At 41.7% G+C, this 24,800-nt stretch overlaps 1 protein-coding gene across 7 annotated transcripts in view; it reads left to right on the forward strand.

Annotated features, from left to right (window-relative positions):
• The window catches only part of IQCK (IQ motif containing K), a 271,465-nt gene that overhangs the window by 1,001 nt on the left and 245,664 nt on the right, over positions 1–24,800 (forward strand). For all 7 annotated transcript variants that reach the window (XM_049904899.1, XM_049904892.1, XM_049904893.1 and 4 more), the window contains exons 2-4: positions 9,485–9,549; positions 11,444–11,573; positions 12,428–12,525. In XM_049904899.1, the coding sequence (XP_049760856.1) occupies positions 9,499–9,549; positions 11,444–11,573; positions 12,428–12,525 (279 nt within the window). In that variant the 5' untranslated portion in view covers positions 9,485–9,498. The remainder of the gene's footprint in view (positions 1–9,484; positions 9,550–11,443; positions 11,574–12,427; positions 12,526–24,800) is intronic.

Raw genomic sequence — 24,800 nt, forward strand, 5'->3', positions numbered from 1 at the left:
GTTTAGACAGACTTGAGTTTTAATCCCTCTCCGCTTGTAACCTTCCTTGATATCCCCAGAGTTCAGCTCACTTTAGCCAGTGTGGTTTACAGCAAGATCTCAGTAAGTCTTAGCTGCTTGTAAGTAACTTTGGATTTTTTTTTGCTTCCTGGGCTAGGCTGTGAACGCCTGAAGATCAAGGACTCAGATTTTTTCTTCTTGTAATCACCGTCTCTACCTCAGCTGTCTGAAACAGCTCTGTCCAAACTCCTTGCCATGGAGTCGATTCTGACTCATAGCGACACTATTGGACAGGGTAGAACTGCCCCATAGGGTTTCCAAGGAGCGGCTGGTGCATTCGAACTGCTGACCTTTTGGTTGGCAGCTGTAGCTCTTAACTACTGCGCCACCAGGGCTCCACACTGTCCAATAGAACTTTCAATAATTTGTGCCATGGAGTGTGGTAGGCACTAGCCACGTGTAGTTATTGAGCACTTGAAGTGTGGTTAGTGCAACCAAGGAACTGCATTTTTAAATTTTATTTTAATAAATTTAAATAGCCACATGTGGCTGGTGGCTACTGTATCTTACAGTGCAGGTCAGTAAATGTTCGTTGAATGAGAGAAGAATGAATGCACCAGTATATGAAGGCACAATAGAAGGAGACAGTGAAGAGCTGAGAGAGGTGGAGAATCCAGAGGAGGAAGGGAATAGGGGACTCTGAGGTGATAGAAGCTTAAAGGCAATTTGTTCAGCCCCCATCCAGTGCTTGAATTCCTTCTCCAGCACTACATTGCATTACATCCAGAAAAACCTGTTTCGTTTTTGGAAGTTGTCTTTGTGACTTCCACCCTTTGGTCCTCACCCCCTTAGTGCTAATTACTCTCCCACAAAGAACGCCTTCAAATATTTGAAGGTAATTCCTGTGCCTGCCTTTTCCCCAAAGCTTTCACTTTTCCAAGCCAAGTAGCATTTCATGATAGAATGGAGTGTTGTTGAGCAAGCTGCTTAACCACATCAATTAACGAGGGTGGGTAATCATTTTACAGAGGAGCCCTGGTGGTTTCAGTGGTTAAGCCAGCAGCTGCTAACAACCGAAGGGTTGGCGCTTTGAACCCCCCAGCCACTCTGCACGAGAAAGATGTGGCAGTCTGCATCCCTAAAGGTTACAGCCTTGAAAACCCTATGGGGCTGTTCCTCCCCCGCACCCCTCCACCCCCTGACCTATAGGGTCGCTATGAGTCAGAATTGACAGCACACAACAACAATCATTATATGTAAGGAGCCCTGGTGGAGTAACAATGGTTAAGTGCTTAAAGTGCTTAGCTGCCAACTGATAAGTTAGTGTTTCAAACCTACCAGCTGCTCCATGGCAGAAGAGACCTGGCAGTCTGCTGTCATAAGGATAACTGCCTAGGAAATCCTGTGGGGCGGTTCTGCTCTGCCATATAGGGTCGCTGTAAATCAGAATTGACTCGATGGCACACAACAACAATCATTATACCTAAGGAGCCCTGGTGGCACAAATAGTTAAGCACTCAGCTGCTAAGCAAAAGATTGGTGGCTCAACTCCACCCAGCAGCTCCGTGGGAGAACTGCCTGGTGATCTGCTCTCCTGAAAATTACAGCCAAGAAAACCCTGTGGGGTGGTTCTGCTCTGTCACATGGGTTACTATGAGTTGAAATTGATTCAATGGCACGTAATAACAACAACAGTCATTATACCTACCTCACGGGGCTGTTGTGAGGACTGAGTAAGAGAATATACATGAAGGTACTGAGCACAGTGCCTGGCATTTAGCAGGTGCTCAGTCAATGTTCATTATTGTTTACAAGTAGCCCAGGTGGTGCAGTGATTAAAAGCACTTGACTGCTACTCAAAAGGTGGGTAGTTCGAACCCAGCAGCCACTCCATAGGAGAAAGATGTGGCAGTCTACTTTCGTAGAGACTTACAGCCTTGGAAACCTTAGGGAGCAGTTCTACTCTATAGGGTTGCTTTAAGTTGGAATTGACTTGACGGCAGTGTGTTTGTTTTTTTAGGTTTGTTGTTGGCCACAGTGCTTTGTGCTGTAATTTAGAATCATGGAAGTTTTTTTTTTTTTTTTTTGGTCAAACTAGCCTGTAGGGAGAAACGGTTTTGATGTTCTCTGAAAATCACTGGCTTGATGCCACTTGTAAAGTGATAGAGTTACAAGATGAAGTTAATGAGGTCAGAGATAATGAATTATACACACTGGCACTGTGATGATTATTACAACCTAGATGAGTAAACCCAATTCGTAAAGCAAACATTCTAACAAATGCGATTTTCTATACAAACGTATGGCGAGTAAATACATTTCCTCAACATGAACATGAAAAAACAGACTTTGCAAGAGTTCTAGCTTTGAGGCTAAGAATTACATCCCACTAGAACATCTTCATTTAAAAAAGAAAATTATCACAGTAAACAAACCTGCCACCAACTCAATTTCATGAAGACAAGGTACAGAATATGTAAATATCTAACTTAAACAAGACCTTTGTCCTATCTGGTTAGTGCTTGTTGGTTTGGGGAGGGGGTTGTTTTTTTGCTTTGTTTTGGTGCCTTTGTGATAACTTATTTGTAAATCTTATTTTTTCAGTGACAGCTAGCTCAGGGCTTTGTATTCTCAAAAGCACTTGTATCAATAAACTTTTTCTGCCAAGTAAATTTTATAGTGGCTTGTGACTTATGATTTTGATCACGGTTTTAACCAAGACTGAGTCAGAATTTTAGAGCTTACAGTGTTCTGTTTCAACATTGCTATTATTACTCTCATCAACATCTTCAGCCCTGTTGGGTCATCACTTAATCACCTTAAATGTTCTATCGTATCAACCCTCAACGCTGTTGAGAACTGTATAATCTTGTCCCTTCATCCAGGATACCAGCATGGATCAGTTCTGAATCGGTTCTTGCTCCTCTAGCACAGCAACTGAGCACAGCTGGAGAAAAATGACACCAGCTGGCTCTCAGCACTGCTCACCGGTCGATACCCATCAGTCCCTGCTCTCATCTCCCATGCCTATCCTCCCAAGTTTTTACCTCCGTCCTCTATGGTTCCGTGATAACACTTGGTGGATATCAGAGGCATTCAGAAAGAGTCAGGAGATTGAAAGGTGGGAAGGAAATCCTCCAGCTTCCTTACACCTGGGAACATATTTGTATCTGCACATATCCTTTTTTGTTCTGTCTTAATTGGAAGAAGTGTTCATACTGTTACCCACAACCCAGCCCTCCATCTGTGCTTTGGTGCCGCTCAGGATTCTGCTCTTTCAGTTGCCTCCTGTCTGACATCTTTAACTTCTCTGCTGGCTCTTCCCTCCAGACACACTCTGGCCTGTCATCTTAGGGAAAACCTCTGCCTTAACCCCATATCCTCTTCTAGCCCTGTCCGTCCCTGTCCCCCTCTCAGCCGAGCTTCTGGAAAGAACACATTACCCTTGTTCACACAACCTTCATTCTCGTTCCCATATCAACTCAGTGAAGACTACCTTATCACTCCAATGAAATTATTCTCATATGTTCAGTGAATAAGTATCTGCCTCATGCCAGGAGTTGTTTTAAATGCTGGGCCAGGCATGGTTCCAGGCACTGTTCTAGGGTCCGACAACTTATTCTCCATTACCGTCATTCAGTTGCCCAGTCCAGAAACCGGGAAGTCATCTTCCATGCTTTCCTTTTACGTTTCAAGATCCCCACATTTGTTCGCCAGTCCCTGTAGATTCTAGCTGCTTGTCGTCTCACAACCACTCCCCCCGCCCCAACCCTCTGTCTGTTGCCTTAGATCAAGCCCTTACCACTCCTTGCTGATGACTTGTAACCTCTTAATTGGGGCAGGCATCCTTCCAGACCATCTTCCACATCTGCCACAGGAAGCTCTCAAATTTAAATCTGACCACAGCATGCCATGACTTGCAATGGTTTTTATATTTTTCATGCTAAATAAAACTCCTTAGCATATAAACCCCTTCACGCTCCGATCTCTGTTTTTCTAACTTCATCACATACTCACCTAAACCATCATAATGGCAGATATTTACCGAGCTGCTCTTTATATGCCAGGCCTTGTACTAGGAGCTTTACTTACCATTTAAACCTTACAGCAACACGATGAGGATTTTGCCTACTGTACAGATGAAGACACTGAGGGTTAGACGGGTTGGGAAACGTACCCAAGTGGCAGAACCAGGCTAAAACTCTGGTCTGTTCGACCCTCGAGTCCAAGCCCTTAAGCACAGTACCAGGATGCTTGAAAGTGTGGACTGGGAACACATCAAAAGAACATCAGAATCTCCTAGATATTTATTAAAATGCAGATTCCTGGGCTGTGTCTCAACCTGATGAGTTAGATTCCTTGAGGAGCAAGTCCCTGAACTCTGCATTTTAACAACCTCTGTACCAGTTCCATTTACTCTGTACTTTCAGCCACACGAAACTCGTCTTCCAGTGTGCCATCCTGTTCCACTCCGCGCCTCTGCACGTGCTTTGCCTCTTACTGGAACATCGCTGCCTTCTTTGTACTCATCTCTTTATCTTTCAAGACTCAAGGGGCCCAAGTAGCCCCTCTTCTGGAAAGCCTTGCATAATTCCTTGGGTTTATTTAGAAGCCCCTTCTCTGTTGCTCCCAGAGCTCCGGGTGCAGCCCCTACGGTGGCCCTTTCTCATCACATAGCCATTGGTTTACTAGACATCTCCCTCACCAGAATATAAGCACTTCTGCCCTATTCAGCACATTGTACAATCCATTGCATAGATATGCCCACTAAGTGTTCATCAGATTCACTTCTAGCTGCTTCGCCTTACTGGGTCATACCTTTCCAATAGGCCATTCTCGGTAAATGTTGCATTTTAATTGCTGTTTTAGCTAGGAACATGTTCAGCTGCAGGTAACAGAAAGCCTGACTAATAATGGCCTAAGCGATGAAGGAGCCCTGGTGGCACAGTGGTTAAGTGCTCTGCTGAGAACCAAAAGGTCAGCAGTTCGAACCCACTACCCTCTCTGGGAGAAAAGATGTGGCAGCCTGCTTCTGTAAAGATTTACAGCCTTGGAAATGCTATGGGGCAGTTCTACTCTGTCCTGTAGGGTCCTAAGACATTCAGTTATCTCAGAGGTAGGAAGGTGAGCGATCCCAAGTTTGGCTCAAGGGCTTCACTCTGCCAACAAGGGTCCAGGCTCTGCTTGGCTTCTCTCAGCATGTTGCCTTTGTTGTGTACAAAGAACGATGACTTTCACTTGTTCTTAACGTTCATTTAACGTGCATATAACATGAAATCCCCCTAAACAACCCAATTTACAAACTTAGGTAATTAAAAGATTGTGAATGTTTTAATCTACATTTATAAATTCAGTGTGTCTGATTTTCTTAAGCACTTCTAATGCCAAACAGGACAAAATTTTTCTAAGCACCTCTTAGAAATCTAATGAATGAAACTTACAGATGTGGTAAAGCAAGATGTTTTAATGAGTTCAGTACTCTTTACAGACTCAATCAAATTCTCTTATGCCTTTCAACGTGGAAGCACCAGTCTATAATCAATTACGTATTTCAAATTGACGTCACAAGGTGAAACTGACAAATTCTGAAATATGCTAGATCTCTTAAACATTACAGCGGCTCTAAATTACGAACATATCAGATTGTTCTGAAGATAACATATTTTCTCATACTTCTATATAATCATCATCCCACCTGGATATTCTTGTGGTCACAGGATGAAAATATTTGTATCTTTTCCATCAAGTTTAAGTGAACCCCTAGAGGATTTCATTGGGAAAAAAAAAACATGGAAAATTAATAATTAAGAAAATGCAAATAAAAGTAAAATCATTTTAAATATGTATAAGATTGTTAATACCTATTATGAACTGAATTGTGTCCCCTGAAAACATATGTTGAAGTCTTTATCCCCAGTACCTGTGAACATGACCTTGTTTGGAAATAGTGTCTTTGAAGATGTTAGCAGTTAGGCTGATACAAGGTCATCCTGGAGTAGAGTGGCTCCTAATTCTATGTGACTTGTCCTTATGAAAGAGGAGAAGACACACAGAGACAGGGAGACAGACGCCATGTGTTGCTGCAGCTGCAAGCCAAGGAATGCCTGGAGCTACCAGAAGCTGGGAAAACGTCATGGAAAAGCTCCTCTCTTAGAACCCTCGGAAAGAATTGACAGAGCCCAAACCCTGATTTGGACTTGCCTCCAGAACTGTGAAACAGTAAATTTCTGTGCTTAAAAGCCATTCGGTTTGTGGTGTTTTGTTATGGCAGTCCTAGGAAACTAGTACAATACCCTAGAGAGAAAACAGGTGGACTCATTATCAGCAGCGGAAATTGTTGTAATCTTTTTGGAGGGAAATTTGACAATGTCCAAATTTTAAGTTCTGTTTTCCTTTGACTGAAAAATTCCACATCTAAGAATTAGTTCTACAAAAACACTGTTATTCCGATCAGTGATATATATATATATATAAGGATGTTCATTGTAGCATTGTTTTTCATGATAACAAATTGTAAACTACTCAAATGCCCACTAAGAGTTCACTGAGTAAATCAATATGGCACATCAATATATGTACCACCGTTGAAAGAGAGCCAAGATTCAACACCTAGAACACATCCTGGCTCATCGTGAGCTGAAAATTATGAATAAATAAGTAGATAAAGGGTAAAGAGTAACTTGCAGAACTGTATTGTGATATAATAGCACTTTCATTCATTTATTCAGCAAGTATTTGGGGGATATGATGGTAAATACAAACAGACCTGGGTCCTGGCCTCATAAAACATACAGTCTACTGGAAGAGACATTCATTTTTACAAATTTCAGATAAGGGTAAAGCTGATCTGTGTTATAAATAAAAAAGCAGCAGGGTTATATATAAGGATTCATACTTGGGTGATTTGGCCTAGTCTGGGAGATTTAAATGAACATGTTGATGCATATGTTAGTGAGTGCATGAAAAAAAAAAAAGATTTGGTTGGATCTATGCCAAATCTAACAGTGAGTTAGGACTGGAATGGGATTAGGTGTGACTTTTACTTTCTAAATGAGATATCGCCATGTGATTTGAAATTTTCCCACAATAAGCATGTATTGCTTTTGTTATCAAAGCTAAAAATGTTATTTTAAACCCAAATAAGCAATTTTCATACTATGTTAGTGATTCTCAGGGCAGTGGGAGAAGGGAGTGAATTTACATGCTTACATGAGGGGAAAAAAAATAGTGGCAGTGCTATAGCTGGTATGGTAAGCAGAATTCTAAGATGGCTCCCAAGATCCCTGCTTGCTGGAGTACACACCCCCCAGTTATTCAAATAAACATTAATCTTGCTGTGATTCCTCTTGCTGTGAAGGGATTTTCCAGATGTAATTAAGGTCCCTAATCAGTTGACTTGAAATTGGGGCAATTGTCATGGGTGGCCCTCACTTAGTAAGGTGAGCTCTTAAAAGAAGTTAGAGGGATTTTAAACAGAAGAGACTCCTTGCTGGCCTTGAAGTAGCAAACAGCCGTGTTGTGAACTTCCTTTGGAGGAAACCATGTGACAAGGACCCAATGGGTAGACTCTAGGAGCTGAGAGCGATCCCTGGCTAACAATCGGCAAGACAGTGGGACTTTAGACCTACAAGAACAAGAAACTGAATTCTCCCATTGACCAGTGAGAACAGACCCCCAAGCCTCAGATGAGACCACAGCTCTGGCTGACAGCTTGATTTCAGCCTGATGAGACCGTTACCTGGACTCCAGACCCACCGGAACTGAGAAATGATATATTTGTATTGTTTAAGCCACTAAGTTTATGATAAATTTGTTATGCAATGATAGGAAATTAATACCAAAAAAAAAAAAAACCCAAACCTGTTGCTGTCAAGTCAATTCCGACTCATAGCGATCCTATAGGACAGAGTAGGACTGCCCCATAGAGCTTCCAAGGAGCACCTGGCGGATTCGAACTGCAGACCTTTTGGTTAGCAGCCACAGCACTTAACCACTACGTCACCAGTGTTTCCAGAAATGAATACAGCTGGTATAAAACCAAACCAAAACTGAGTCTGTTGCCATGAGTTGATTCTGATTCTGCCCCATAGGGTTTCCAAGGAGTAACTGGTAGATTCGAACTGCCGACCTTTCAGGGAATCGAAATTGCTTATAATCTGCAGCCCGACTTACTTGTGCCCCAGCCTGATTCTAAGGAGCTAAAAAAAAAGTTGAGAACTGTTATCCTACCTGATAAGTAACTAATTAATGGGCTAAAACTTGTGCACGGTAAAATTTTATTCCATCAATACTGTCTTGCCCAGAAACTTTTTTTTCTCATCACTGCAAAGTGACTATGTAATTGCCTTTAAAACATTGACCTTTCCAGGAATAGTTTTACCAGTCTTTCCTTTAGGGTTGTAACTAATATAGCCCATGAGCATTTTCTGTCCCTTTCCCAGCGAGAGTTCTTAGCTCAGGGAGTTAAGGAGAACTTGAATGGCATGTTCTTTGGGTCAGGCTCTCCAAGTCAGCTGTGATCCCCTGGAAACCTGGCAATGGTTCGCCACCTCACTGAAAATTAGAATCAGCTGAGTTGCTTTAAACCTACTGAGTCCCAGGCTCCTGCCCTAGATTTGTTGAATCAGAGTCTCACCAGGTGATTATAATGTGCAGCCAGGATGGGAAACTTGGCATTTACAATAGGCCTTCTCAAACTTTCATGTGCCTACAAGTTACCAGGGGATCTTGTTAAAATGCGGATTCGAATTCAGCAGGTCTGGGGCGGGGCCTGAGATGCTGCATTTCTAACTCTCAGGTGATGCTGATGCTGCTTACGAGTAGGAAAGGTTTATGGGATTCCTTGTCCAGCTGAAAAAAAAAAAAAAAGGAAAACCAAACCCATTGCCATCGAGTCAGTTCTGACTCATAGTGACCCTATACTATACGACGGAGTAGAACTGCCCCATAGGGTTCCCAAGGAGCGCCTGGTGGATTCGAACTGCCTGCCTTTTGGTTAGTAGCTGAATTCTTAAGTCCTATGCCAGCAGGGTTTCCAGGTACCCCCAGTCTGTCAATCTTACCTTCATGCCCATCCCTGTGGCTGCATGGGATGGTCCATCTTCCCTCTGTCCCCACTTCTGCCCTCTCATCATGTTCTCCCTTTTTGCTATTAGTGACTTCCCTTAACTACCCTTCCCACTCTCTGATTCCCTTGTAATTATCATAACATTTGGGCAAAATCTGCAGTGTGTCCTCTGGGGAGAAGAGTTGCAGACTTGCCCATAGAGCCTTCACTCTTTCATGCAAGAGGCCAGTCATCTCTTGTCCATTTAAAATAAGATGGTTCACATTAAATATTCACCTGGAATGACCAGTTGTTTTTCATTTCGGTAAACCACCAGCCAAAATAAATTTCAGGACTGTTTTATTCAGAGGGAAGGAAATTACATCACAAACTGAAATGAATTATGGAGTTGAGAAGTTTTTTTTCTTCTCCCCTTAGAGTATGAAGCAGAGATGCCTCCCTTTCCAGAGAGATATAAAGTCAAACGAGAAGCTGTGATGAATGTGAGTATCATCCAGGCCTTGACCTAAGTGAATGGCTCGCTCTTCAATGAGAAGAGCACTGACAGCGGTGACCATCAGACAGTGTCATGAGTTAGGGAGGGGCGAAGCGGAAGGCATTGGAGCGAGAATCTGATATTTGGTGCCAATCCTTTTTCTACTACTAACAGCATGACTTGAAGTACATCATATAACTTCTTTGGGTCTTAGTTTCTGCATCTGTTAATGGGACAGATAATCCTCGATGAACTCACAAGGTCTCTGTAGAGCCCAAATGAGATCCTGGATGAGAAAGGCCTTCACAGTGGATTCTGCACTATGCCCGTGTTGGGGACAGTTGCAGACACAGCAAGCTTCTTACTGCCTGCCAGAGTGAAGAAGATGAAGACTGTCAAGGAGAGAGGGCCAAGGACAGGGCAATCAGGAAGGGAGGCCCTCAGAAAGTGCACCTTGGAATAAAACAGGGACCTAGTGGAATGTAAGACAAAAAAGTGAGGTCCTGAGAAATAAGGGCACTTGAGCAGGGTCACAGGGCTGGAACTAAAACCCCAGCCTTTAGATTTGTGGTCTGTTACAGCAGCTGTCTCTGATAGACATTCTCATGTTTATGGACTTTCTCGTTCTGTGATTGTGGTTCTTCATTTACTTCCTCAAATTTCTCTGAAGATACTAATGACAATTCTCTTCCCTAAATTATTCGTGCTTCTCCCAGGGTCAGTTCTGTTTGTGTATCTTGAGTGTTGTCTTTTATGTTGTTGATTTTCTTTATCTGTTTCGAGAACATTGATTGTTTATTCAAAATTAAAAACGGGGGCCTAAGTGGATTTTTTTTACAGAGTTGGTGAAGTTTTCTTCTGCAGTTGTACATGTGGGTTTGTTTTCTAGATGGGCCTCTTCTATGAATAGAAACTTCTGGGCAGTGGTTGTCCCCTGGGATAAGACTTTTCTTCAGGGTGAGCAGCAGGGAGTTAGTAGTTTGGGATTGGGCACCCTTACCCCTTGCCTTTTAGTTGATTCTGATGGCAACCCTATAGGACAGAGTAGAACTGCCCCACAGGGTTTCCAAGCCTTTAATTTTTACAGAAGCAGACTGCCACATCTTTCTCCCGTGGGGCAGCTGGTGGGCTCACACTGGTGACCTTTCGGTTAGCAGCTGAGCTCTTAACCACTGTACCACCAGATTGTCTTTGTGGTTGGGCAGGGGTCTCCAAATAAATGGTAAGAATCAAAGCATAGTTTGATTCTACATCAGGGTTTCCCCCCCGCCGCTCTTGGCCACCATTACGGCGCCCTAAGTAATTCTACCCCTTCCCAGACTGTTAAATTTGTTCACAGAAGAGTCCTTCATTGGGGGTGTGGGTAGGCATAAAATGCTGCTGTGAATTTAGCTTCATGTGTGTTGAGAGGGGCAGGAGTGGGAGGAGGAAGAATATAGGGTGGTAGGCCAGTGGAGCTCCAGCCAGATTTTCTTAACCTCCTGTTTATCACCCCCTTCTCATTGCTGTCCTCTGTGATACCTGTCAACTCTGAGCACTGAGCCCTTTGGGCATTCTGGGGGGCAGGGGGAGATCGACTCCTGTCCTCTAGGGCAGTTCCTTCCTGTACACTCTGGATTGCTACTTCTTCTTCTTTCTTACCTGTCAACAAGTTCTGTCCCTGTTTGTTTTAGAAATGTTTGGAAATCTCTCATCCTCTCTTTGTACTCCTTTTCTCTTCTCTATTAGGGATTTATTCTTTGGCCGCTATTTTATACATGTCTTGAGAAGAGAGACAAAGGTGTGTACTCATTGTGCCCCTGAACCTAAAGCCTCATAGAATTTTATTCTTTTGTAAGGTTGTTTTAAAAAATTTCAATTATTTGTGCTATTTATATCAGTTGACTCCCTGTCCCCTGCAGGTTTCGCCAGTGGCAGAAACGGTTTTCCATGGCTTCAATAGAGAGCACTTTTTTTCAGTTCCCCATTTCACCATGGTCTCACAGACGCCTTGTCCTCAGGTGAAATCGAAAACAATGGATTCCAAAACATGTAAGTAAAAAAGTGAGATTTCATTTTTTATGGTTTTTGGCTTATAGCAGTGCAAAACCACAGGGCGGGGATGGGAGTGGCCAGATAAACTTCAAGAAGTGCACATACCTTGGAAGGAGCAGTGGTGGGGTCAGCCCCAGAGAGACAGGAAACAGACACTCGACACTGCAGCTTTCTCTCTCAGCCCCTGTACTGCTTCTTTCTCAGAGCTGGTGGGCCTGGCCCTGGGTGGGACCTGGCCTACCTGCTTGGTAGACTACAGAGGATTAGAGGGACTATTATGGATTGAACTGTGACCCCCAGAAAGAATTGGTGAAGTCCTAACCCCTAGCTGTGAACATGACCTTGTTTGGAATTAGAGTATTTGAAGATGTTATCGCTTACATTAACATGAGATCGTACTGGAATAGGGTGGATCCTAGTCCATTTTGAGTGCTGTCCTATGAAAGAGGAGCCACAGAGAGACAGACAGATGGTCATGTAAAGATGGAGCTACAAGCCAAGGAATCCTACCAGAATCTGGGAGAGACCAGAAAGGATCTTCCTCTGGAAACTTTGGAAGGAGCATGACCCAGCTGGCACATTGCTTTGAACTTTTGGCCTCCCGAACTGTGAGATAATAAATTTCTGTTCTCATAAGCCATCTGGTTTATGGTATTTTGTTACAGCCACCCTCAGAAATGAATACAGAACATTTTAATACAGCCCAGCTCAGCAGACTGGAGTACAGCATAACATTTAAGGTCATATCGGTTGTAAATGGACAATACCTTTGTTGGTTCACCGTCAGACATTTCTTCCAGATTAGCTTTGGCCATTTGGGATTGTCATTGGGATTTGTTTGTTTATTTTAGGTTGCCCCAAAGACTATTTGGAAACTTTCATCTTTCCAGTTTTGCTTCCTGGTATGGCTAGCCTGCTTCACCAAGCAAAGAATGAAAAATGTTTTGAGGTCAGTTGTTTTGTGGCATTTCTTTATTTTTAAATTCTCAAGAATTCATTTTTATCAGACGGTAACTCATGATCTCAGTGGCATCAAGTTGTAGTGCCCAACTTGATCTCTCTGGGGTAGGGTCCTGTATTTTGGGTCACTTATGAAACTGCAGCCATCGTGTCTAGTTGTACACACATGTGCGCTGCTGTCTCTCTGGCTACTCAGGCTCTGGAGAGGTTTTCCGCCTTCCTTAGCCTCCCTGCCTGTCCTCCTGTTGTGCCATTTGGCATCTGCCACCTTTCTTGGCTCTTCTTCTGTATATTACACGTACCTATTAAAGCTCTCCTTACCTTGTGCCTGGCTCTGGATTGATCTTCCTACCTCTGGCCTCTCCCTACACTGCTTCATGCCAAATGTCATGTGTGTCGCTTGCTTCAGGAGAGGCCTGGCATGCAGTCGGTGCTCAGTAAATATAGCCCATTATCACACTACAGTTAGCTATCTGTAGACACAGGCTGCCAGTCCCAAGGCACCCGCAGGGCTCCCTCTTTTCTACGGCTCACAAGATACGTTGGGTGTCAGGGCTCCCCCTCTTCTACGGTTCACAGGATACGTTGGGTGTGCGTGTTCCCTCCAGCTTTGAATACTAGGATTTTGGATGGCCCACATGAAGAAAGTGAAATAACAAGAACATTTAATATTTACTAAGCACTTGCTCTGTGCCAGGCACTTTGCTAAGTGCTTTCTCATCCATTACTTCATTTAGTCCTCACAACAGCCCTATGAGGTTCCTCCTGCTGTTAGCATCTCCATTTTGCAGATGAGAAAACAGAGGGACAGAGAGGTATACAAACGTGATCCAGGGTGAACAGCAGAGCTGGGATCTCAATCCATAGTGAACAACTTACCATTGTAAAGTGGTTGGCAGTAATTATATATTGATGGTCTATAAAAGCATTCACAGTTAATGGTATCACCTGCTTGGTTAATGGCAGCACAGGGTCCCTGTCTGAGAGGAACTGTGTACTGTCCTGATCGTACTTTTATATACTTAGACGACAAAGTTCTCACCTGTTGTGGCAAACACTCAGTTTTTCCTTAGCACTGCCTTGACATTATACTGCTTTTCCTGCTTCTCAACCATCCCACGTTGTCCCTCCCCCCAGTTGCCTGCTGCTTGATCCACTCAGCTCAGCATTCCTTCAGACAGGCCTCACTGTGATAATTGTATGTTTAGTTGAGTCAGAAATGAATTACGAGGCATTGATCAGAATTTGGGCACCAGCCCTCCTGTGAAGGAAGTTTTGGGGTACACCCCTGGGCCACGGTGTACCAGCTGAGAGCCATGACTCAGCAGAAAGAAGCCAAGACCCTCAGCCTGGCTTTCAAGGTCTTTCGCCTCCTTCGTTCCAGTCTCTTCTTGCTCTGCAGTCCTTCCTTCATGGTACCCTGCAGCCAAACAGAACCACCCAGAGTTCCTTGCTCCCACCCTCCCACTTTACAGCCTCTGTGCCTATGTTTCTTATTCTTTTAAGGGGGAAAAAAAAGAGCCTGGAGCTCCTCTTGTCTGTGTGTTTAAGTTCTGCTTGTTTTCCCAAACTCAGCTCCATAACTTCTCTCTCAGACCTTCAGTTCCTTGCTGGGCCCAAACTGTAAGTAATTGATCTTAGCTCTCAGATTTTAGAGTATTCCTTCTCTTCCTCATGGCAAATTAAAAAAAAAAAAGAAATTATTGTGTACAATCCAGTGACATTAATTACATTCACCATGTTGTGCCGCCATCACCACTATGCATTTCTGAATTTTTTCCTTACCTTTAACAGAAATTCAATGCCCCTTAAGAAATAACTCCCCTTTTCCCTCTCCCAATCACCCCTGGTAACCACTAATAAGCTTTGGTCTCTATGCATTTGCCTATTCTAGGTATTTCATATAAATGGGATCATGTATTTGTCCTTTTGTGTCTGACTTATTCCACTCAGCATAAAGTTTTCCAGATTCATCCATGTTGTACCATGTGTCAGGACTTCAGGTCTCTTTATGGCTGAATAATATTCCATCATATGGTTATTCCACACTCAGTTTATCCATTTGTCTGTTCCACTGTCTCCACCTTTTGGCTATTGTGAATAATGCTGCAATGAACATTGCTGTACAAGTATCTGTTTTGAGTTTCTGCTTTTAAACCTTTTGGGTGTATACATAGGAATAGGATTGCTGGGTTGTAGTAATTCTATGTTTAACTTTTTCAAGGACCCACCAAACTGTTTTCCACAATGGCAGCACCATTTTAGAATCCTTCCAGCTATGGATGAGATTCCAATTTCTCCACATCTTCGCCAACACTTATTATTTTCCCTTTTTCTGATAATAACCATCCTCCATTGCCTATTGCCATTGAGACAGTTCTGACTTAGGACAGAATAGAACTGCCCCATAGGGTTTCCAAGGCTGTAATCTTTACAGAGGCAGACTGCCACAACTTTCCCTTGCAGAGCAGCTGGTGAGTTCGAATCACCAACCTTTCAGTTAGCAGCCAAGAGCTTAACCACTGTGCCACCAGGGCTCCGTATCTGTCCAAGTCAAGGTGAAATGGTATCTAATTGTGGTTTTGATTTGTGTTTCCCTAATGACTAATGATGTTGATCATTTTTCATGTGCTTGTTGGCCCTTTTTATATCCTCTTTATGAAACGTCAATTCAAGTCCTTTGTACATTTTTTATTGTACAAAGACATGTTTGTCTTTTTGTTGAGTTGTAGCAGTTCTTTATATATTCTGGATACTAAACCCTTGTCAGATATGTGGGTCTCAAATATTTTCTCCCATTCTGTAGATTGTTTCTTCACTTTGTTGACAAAGATCTTTGATGCATAGAAATTTTTAATTTTGATAAAGCCTAATTTATCTGTTTTGTCTTTTGTTACTTATGCTTTTTTTGTGTTATATCTAAGATCCATTGTCAGAAGCTAGGCCCTAAGGCATTACTCCTATGTTTTGTTCTAAGAGCTTTACGGTTTTAGTTCTTACCTTTAGGACGTTGACCCATTTTGAGTTAATTTTTTTTTTTTAATAATTTTTATTGAGCTTTAAGTGAAAGTTTACAAATCAAGTCAGTCTCTCACATATAAGCTTATATACACCTTACTCCATACTCCCACTTACTCTCCCCCTAATAAGTCAGTCTGCTCCCTCCTTCCAGCCTCTCCTTTCGTGACCGTTTTGCCAGTTTCTAACCCTCTCTACCCTCCCATCTCCCCTACAGAAAGGAGATGCCAACACAGTCTCAAGTGTCCACCTGATACAAGTAGCTCACTCCTCATCAGCATCTCTCTCCAACTCACTGTCTAGTGCATTCCATGTCTGAAGAGTTAATTTTTGTATGAGGTATGAGTTATTCTTTTGCACATGGAGATCTACTTTTCCCAGTATCATTTATTGAGGATACCATTTTTTCCCTTAGAGGCCTTGTGGCGCAGTGGTTAAGAGCGTGGCTGCTAACCAAAAGGTTGGCAGTTTGAGTGCACCAGCTGCTCCTATGGGGCAGTTTTACTCTGTCCTGTAGGATCGCTATGAGTTGAAATAGACTCGATGGCAACAGGTTTGGTTTATTCTTTCCCTATTGAATGGACTTAGCACCCTTGTTGAAAATTAATTAACCATTGATGTATGGATTTATTTCTGGACTTTTAATTTTATTCTATTGGTTTATATGTCTATATTATAACAGTACCAGAGTGTTTTGATTATTATAGCTTTATAGTAGGCTTTGAAATTGGGAAATGTAAGTCCTTACTTTGTTCTTCTTTTTCAAGATTGCTATGGCTATTCAGACCCCCTTGAAATTCCATATAAATTTGAGGATTGGCCTTTCCATTTCTACAAAGAAGATTGTTGGAATTCTGATAGGGATTGTACTGGATCCATAGATCACTTTGCGTAGTATTGACGTTTTAACAATATTAAGTCTTCCAGTCCATGAGCATGGGGTATCTCTGCTCTTTTTTAATTTCTTTCAGCAGTGTTCTACTGTTTTCAGTATATAAGTCTTTCACTTTCCTGGTTAAATTTATTCTTAGACATTTTTATTCTTAAAAAAAAAATTTTTTTTTTTTTTTTTTGGTAAATGGAGTTATTTTCTTAATTTCATTTTCAGATTGCTCGTTTCTGATGCATAGAAATCCAACTGATTTTTGTGTGTTGACTTCGTACCTCGATGCCTCACTGAATTAATTTATTAGCTGTAGCTTTCTTATGGATTCTTTGAGATTTTCTGTATATAGGATCATGTCATCTGCAATTAGAGATAGTTGTACTTCTTCTTTCCTAATTTGAATACTTTTAATTTCTTTTTCTTGCCTAGTTGCTCTCACTAGGATTTCCAGTACAATATTGAATAGAAGTGGTGAGGGTGAGTCTTATTCCTGATCTTAAGGGGGAAGCTCTCAGTCTTTCTCCACTGATTATACTCTTGGCTGTGGGTTTTTCATAAATGCCCTTTATCATATCGAGTAATTTCCCTTCTATTCCTAGTTAGTTGAGTGTTTTTATCATGAAAGGATGTTGGATTTTGTCTAATGCTTTTTCTGCCTCAACTGAAATGATAATGTGGTTGTTTTCCTTTGTTCTATTACATGGATTAATTGTCTAGTGGTGAACCACCCTTGCATTCATGGAGTAAATCCTACTTGATCATGGTGTATAACCCTTTTTTTAATGCTTTTGAATTGAGTTTGCTAGTATTTTGTTGAGGATTTTCACATCTCTATTCCTGAGTGATATTGGTCTGTAGTTTTCTTGTTGCATCTTTGTCTGCCTTTGTTATCAGGGTAATGGTATCAGGGTAACTCATAGAATGAGTTAGGAAGTGTTCCCTCTTCTACTTTTTTGAAAAGTTTGAAAAAGATTGGAGTCACTTCTACAGATGTTTGATAGAATTTCCTAGTGAAGCTATCTGGTTCGGGAATATTTTGTTGTTGGTGGCGGTGGATTTTCAATTACTCATTCAGTCTTTTCACTTGTTATGGGTCTGTTAAAATCATCTATTGCTTCCTGAGTCAATTTAGGTAGTTTATGTGTTTCTAGGAATTTGTCCTTTCATTAAAGTTATGTAATGTGTTGGCATACAGTTGTTCATAGTGTACTCTTATGATAGTTTTTATTCCTGTAGGGTCAGTTATAGTGTCCCCACTCTTTTTTTCTGATTTTAAATGTTTGTATCTTTTCTCTTTTTCAGTCTAGCTAAACACTTGTCAATTTTATTCATCTTTTCAAAAACTCAACTTCTGGTTTTGTTGATTCAATGGTTTTCCTATTCTCTATTTCATTTATTTTTCTGTTCTGATCTTTGTTATTTCCTTCCTTCTAGTAGCTTTGGACTTAGTTTGATCTTCTTGTTCTAATTTCTCAATTTGTAGATTTAGGTTGTTGTTTCTGAGATCTTTCTTCTGCTTTAATGTAGGTGTTTACTGCTATAAATTTCCCTCTGAGCACTACCTTTGTTGCATCCCATAAGTTTTACTATATTGTGCTTTCATGTTCATTTGACTTTCTGATTTCTTCTCTGACCTATTGGTTATTTAATAGTGGGTTGTTTAACTTCCACATATGTGTGTATTTTCAAGTTTTCCTTCAGTTATTAATTTCTAGTTTCATTCCATTGTGGTTGGAGAAGATACTTTGTATGACTTCAGTCTTTTAAATTTACTGAGACTTCTTTTGTGACCTACATATAGTTTATCCTGGAGAATGATCCATGTGGACTGGAGAAGAATGTGTATTGTGTTGTTGTTAGGTGGAGCGTTCTATATATGACTATTAGTTGTAGTTGGTTTAGAGTGTGTTCAAATCCTCTATTTTCTTATTGACCTTCGTTCTAGATGTCTTATCCATTATTGAAAGTGGTGTATTGAGGTCTCTGTTACTGTAGAATTATGTCAGTGTTTGCTTCATATATTTTAGGAAAGTCATTCTTAATTAAGACATTCTTAACCCACAATAGACTTAATTTTATATATGTCTATAGTCGGAATCGACTTGAGGGCACTGGGTGGGTATAGTCCCCAATATTTTAAGTTCCTTAAAGATGTATTCTTTATCTGATTTATTTTTGTATCTCTACTCCCAGTACCTAGTGCATGTTGAACGTATACTTGGCCCTTAATAAATGTTGAATTAATGAGTAAATGGTTGAATATTAGGGGACACTGCTATTTGCATGTCCTTGGCCAAAATCCAGCTCTCTTCTATCAGGAAAGACTGTTCTCTTGGACTCAGGCCTGGAAGGATGCCCTGGAGGTGTAAGGGAAGAAGAAGACATCCATCTATTGCATGAGTTTAGTGAACCCCAGGAGATCAGTAGATGACAAATGGCACAGCCTAACCACCCTCACATATTAACTATGCAATTAATTAGTAAATCAGACTTTGGTTTATAGCACAGTAGTTAAGAGCAAGACTTTAGAGTCAAAGCTCCCTGGTTTTGAAGTCCACCTTCATCCCAGCTGGCTGTACAAAGTTGAGCTAAGTTAATTCATCTTTCTGAGCTTCCATTTTTCTATATATAAAATGAGGACTATCTTAGAACTGCTCATGGAGATATCATGCTGACAAAATGAGGTTGTCCATGGAACGTGCTTAGGGCAGCCAGTCCCCGGACTGTAGGAAGTACACAGTAAATGTTAACTTATCATTTGCTGTTAGTATTACTGCGCCACGGATGCTTCCCAGGTAGTGGGGGTTACACCTGTTACCACAGTGACCTCACTCTTACTCTTTAGCCACTGGAGGCCTGATTCAGCACTTGGTCCCGGCTCCGAGAAAAAACATGTCCAATTCCACAATTATTTAGTGAGGAAATTTTATTTTATTGATAATTTCATGTGATGGTGGGAAGAAGAATTTTTTCAAACCCTATTAAGCAGTATTTTATTAATCCTCTCTAGAAGCACTCCTGTCCTCTCCAGTACTCACCACACCCTCCCCAGGCCCCTCTTTATCGTGAGTAATTCATCTCTAGCCCCCAGTTTGGGTAGTCCAATTGGCAAAGCAAAAGGCTAGCATTCTGTTTACCCCTTATACTAAGCCTGGGGCAAAGTGTGTACATCCCACTTTCATTGCTAACTGCATGGTAAGGATAAACATAAATCCAATTCCCAAAGTGTGGAAATGGATCCAATTCTCACCTTCACAAGTCTTCATTATCATCACCAGCCATCCAAGTGTACACTCTCTCTGTGACCCTCGCTACCCAGAGCTTATTTCAGATTGCCAAACAGGCTAATGCCAGCCCCTGCAGGTTCGTTAATTTACTGGAACAGCTCACAGAATCTCATGGAGAGCATATCATACTTACAGTTACAACTTTATCACAACCTAAAAGGATTCAAATGAAGAGACCCGTAGGGTGAGATCTGGGAGGGGTCATAGTGCAGAGCTTCCATGTCCCAAGGAGGGATGCACTACCCTTTCCTGTGCATGGTCACCAACAAGGAAGCTCCACCTGAGCCTTAGGGCTCAGGGCTCTTATCAGCCTCACCACTTGACCATGATACCATGATAGATTATATCATGCTTTATGAGGTTTAGGCAGCATCAGACCCCCAGGTGATTCCTTTTGGTCTGATCAGCCGCAGGTCTGATCAGCCCGTTCGTTATCCTCAGGTGTTGGTACAGTTTGACAAAACTAAGAACAAAGGTCTCTTTTGGCAAAGGTGATTCCAAACCTTGCACCCCTCCTTCCTTGAAATTCAATTCATGTACCCTCTGTAGACCTTGGGAGTTAAGGTGGGAGTTCAGACTTTTGCTGTATCAAAGACAGGGTTGTAAGATTCTCTTCATATTGCTCTATCACAAATACTTGGAAGTTTTAAGAGACAGGCCTGGTGAATTCAAATGTCATGAACCTCAATTCCACCTTTTCCTTTTGATTTGCTAGTGCAGACCCAGTTGTCCTGAATCTGGAAAGACCACAATGTTTAGATCCCCTTTTTCATTAACACTAGAAGGCACTCAGTTGAAGAGGACTATAGAAAGGAAACCCTGGTGGCGTAGTAGTTGAGGTTAGCAGTTGAAATCCACCAGGCACTCCTTGGAAACCCTATGGGGCAGTTCTGCTCTGTCCTGTAGGGTCACCATGAGTTGGAATCGACTTGATGTCAGTGGGTTTGGTTTTTTTGTTAATAGCCGGAAAGGCTGGTAAAATAAATGTCAGCAATTCACATGCTGGCTATCAAATCCAGGTAATTGCTAATCTCGCACCTGTGATTTGACTACTGCTTTGATAATATTAATTGTGTTAATATAGAAACTACATTGTTTATTAGTTGCCCACTGCCTGCCAGCACTGGCCCAAGGGCTTTACATGCACCATCTCATTTCATCCTTACAACCATGCTCAAAACTAGAGCCTCTCATCAACTCCCTTTACAGAGGAGGGCCCTAGAATTCAGGGAGGTTGAGCATTACAGAAGGTCACTCAGCTGGTGAGCAATGGAGCATGTCTTCAACCAAGGCCCAGAGGATCCTGGAGCCTGGGCTTTTATCCCTCCTCTCAAAAGTGGGAACTGGAGGCTCTCCCCTGAGTAACTCTGGAAAATATTGTTTTTTTCATTCATAGCTATTTTCAAGAGAGTACATTACTGTTTGGCTTAGGTTATAAAATCTAAAATGCTTCTAATTCTTACCTGTTTTTCTTTATTGGCTCATTGAGCTTATGGTGACAACTTAATTCTTGTCCACTATTCATACCTGACCTTCCTCTTCTAAATGTGGTGTTAAATCTGTGCAAGGAGTGGCCGAGTGGGATGGGAGCGAGGCTGGGAGGAAGTGGAGAGTGTCACTCTCTGCTGGCCCAGCCATTGTCAGATCGCTTTGTCTCTCTGGCTTCAGTGCCTGCTGCTAAATGAGAGATCAGGCGATCTTGCAAATCACATTTGGAGGATTGTATCTTTTCTTTTTTTAATCTTGCTGTTGGCCACGGTATATTCAGTGTGTTGTGCCTTTTATTAGATGGAACAAAGGATGAAATATTGTGATTAAACAATGAAAGGAGCACAACAGAATATCCTTTGTTTGAATATATGCAAAGAATATCTGCAAGCAGCTTAAGTAACCCAAGTTCAGTTCCTTTCGACACACATTGGTTAAGCCCTACTGTGTGGCTATCACAGTACCGGGCCCTGGGATACAGAGAGGATAAGACACAGTCCCTGTCTTCAAGAAAACCACAGACCAGTAGTAAAGCCTTCAGTAGGAGAAGGTTAATGGCAACGATGGTCTCAGACATACCTACTGTTATGAGGATGGCGCAGGACCGGGCAACATTTCGTTCTGTTGTTATGAATCGGAGCTGACTCAGTGGCACTTAACAGCATCAACAAGTTAGTTTTTATTTACCCCCACTTTGTGTCTGTTCTTTTTTGCTCTTCTGAAATCAGGCTGGATGAGGAGAAATGGCAAGAGCAGAGCTGGTGCTGGGAATTCACTTTGGACGCTAGGGCAGCTCTATTACATTGTGCAGCCTTCATTCTAATTTATTCAGCTGCTATTGTACTAATTTATACCCCTTCAGAGGGCACAGAAATCAGCTCAAAGGGCAGTAATTAAGACTTTACATTGAGGGTGGCCTATCTAATGTTTGCCCATAAATAATTTTGTAACAAGGTGGCTAGAAACAGCTCCTAGCCTCCAGGCAGTGACAAAATGCTTTTAAAGAATCAAAGAAATTTCTATTGGTATTAGAGATTAATGAGACAGCTTGTGCCAGCTCATATTTCATCTTTGACATCTCACAGATAAGCTGCTGCTGGGACTAAATGATCAAAAAAAAAAAAAAAACTCAAACCCGTTGCTGTTGAGTCAATTCTGACTCCTAGCGACCTTATAGGACAGAGTAGAACTGCCCCATAAAGTTTCCAAGGCTGTAATCTTTACAGAAGCAGACTGCCACATCTTTCTCCTGTGAAGCTGCTGGTGGGACTACTAAGTGAGAACAGTCTAAACCACAAACGCTGCAAGGCACTTGGGTAGAGCATGGAACTTTAAATGTCATAATGAACAAGGAATGAAGAACACGCAGGTTCTTAAAACCCTAAGCTGATATACTTTAAAGACAGGTGAGGACTCCAGGGTTCAAAATCCAGCTCGGCCACTTCCTTAGAGCATAGCACTAAGTAACCTGTGAGCCTCAGTTTCCTGCCACTAGCAAGGCTTTGCTGAGAAGCTCTGTATTTTGAATACTGCAAATGTGCCCAGTGGGTGAGTTAGTATGAATTTTTCTCATTTCCTGAGTTAGTATTTCTTTTTTTTTTGTTAAATTTTATTTATTTTGTTGTTGTTAAGAATATATGCAGCAAAATACTCACCAATTCAACAGTTTCTATATGTACAATTTAGTGACACTGATTACATTCTTTCAAGTTGTGCAACCATTCTCACTCTCCTTTTCTGAGTTCTTCCTCCCTCATTAACATAAACATACTGCCCCCTAAGGTTCCTCCTATCTAATCTTTTGAGTTCCTGTTGTCAGTTTGATCCCATATAGATCTTAAAAGAGCCTAATGCTCCAGGCCCACATTTTTTACTAGTTAAGCTAAACCATTACTTGGTTTTAGGATGACTTCAGGGGATATTTTGGTTTAAGTTTTAAAGATTATTTCAGGGAAGTAGTTTCAGAAGTTTGTCCACCCTCCCTGGCTCCAGAAAGTCTAGAGTTCATGAGAATTTGAAATTTTGTTTATCAGGATCCTTCTATGGAACCTTTGATCCAAATGTTCAGTAATGGTAGCTGGGCACCACCCAGGTCTTCTGGTCTCACGGCAAAGGAGGCAGTTGTTCATGGAGGCAATTAGCTACGCATTCTGAATCCTCCTCCTCCTCCTGACTCTTATTGCTGCCCTGTTGCTCCAAGTGAATACAGACCAACTGTTGTGCCTTGGATGCCCTCTTGCAAGCTTTTAAGACCCCAGGCACTACCTAACAAACTAGGAGGGAGAACAGAAGCACTAAACACGTTATTAGGCCAATTAACTACGATGTCCCATGAAACCATGACCCTAAACCTCCAAACCAAGGAACCAATTCCTATGAGCTATTTGGTTGCACATAAGCAGCTTCAGCAGCAACTCTTTTTTTTTTTTTGGTCATTATTGTAAATATATCTATCACACAACTTATGCCAATTCAGCTTTTTACAGGTGTACAACTTATTGACATCAATTACAATAATTGGCTGTGCAACCCTTCTCTTAATCAGTGCTGTTTTCCCATCATCGTTAACCCCTCTTTCCCCCTTCCCTCTTACACCTTGTAACCAGTGATAAACATTGTTCTTTATACATTTGCCTTTTCTTGTCCTTTCATTCAGTGAGGTCATACAACATTTGTCCTTTTGTGATTGGCTTGTTTTGCTCAGCTTAATGTCTTCAAGGTCCATCCACACTGTAGCATGTATCAAGACTTCGTTTCTCCTACTGGCTAAGTAGTGTTCCACTGTATGAATGTACCACGTTCTGTTTATCCATTCATCTGTCGATGGGCATTTAGGTTGTTTCCACCTTCTGGCTATGGTGAATGGTGCTCCAGTGAACATTGATTTACAAGTCTCTGAGTCTCTGTTTCGCATGTTTGGGTATACCTAGGAGTGGAATTGCTGGGATGTGTGGTGGTTCTGTTTTTAGTTTTTTGAAGTACTGCTATACAACGACTGTACTATTGTGCATTCCTGCCACAATGGGTAAGGGTTGTAATTTCCCCACATCCTTGCCAACATTTGTTATTTCTGTTTTATTTTGTTTATCTTAGTCATCCCAGTGAGAGTGAAATGGTGTCTCATTGTGGTTTTGATTTGCATCTCTCTGATGGTTAATGACACTGAGCCTCTTTTCATATGTCTGGTGGCCATTTGAGTATCCTCTTTGGTAAAATATCTGTTCAAGACCTTTGCCCATTTTGTGATTGGATTATTTATCTTTTAGTTGTCAAAATTTTATATATACTTTGGTTATTAGATTCTTTTAAGATATATGGTTTCTGAAGATATTCTCCCAGTCAGTAGCTTGTCTTTTCACTTTTTTGGTAGTCTTTTTTTTTTTTTAATAATTTTTATTGTGTTTAAGTGAAAGTCCACAAATCAAGTCAGTCTCTCACACAAAAACCCATATACACCTTGCTACACACTCCCAACCACTCTCCCCCTGATGAGATGGCCCACTCTCTCCCCCCATGCTCTCCCCTCATGTCCATCTCACCTGCTTCTAACCTCCTCCACCCTCTCATCTCCCCTCCAGGCAGGAG

This window comes from Elephas maximus, chromosome 12 (genome assembly GCF_024166365.1).
Source record: "Elephas maximus indicus isolate mEleMax1 chromosome 12, mEleMax1 primary haplotype, whole genome shotgun sequence".
Lineage (NCBI taxonomy): Eukaryota > Metazoa > Chordata > Mammalia > Proboscidea > Elephantidae > Elephas > Elephas maximus.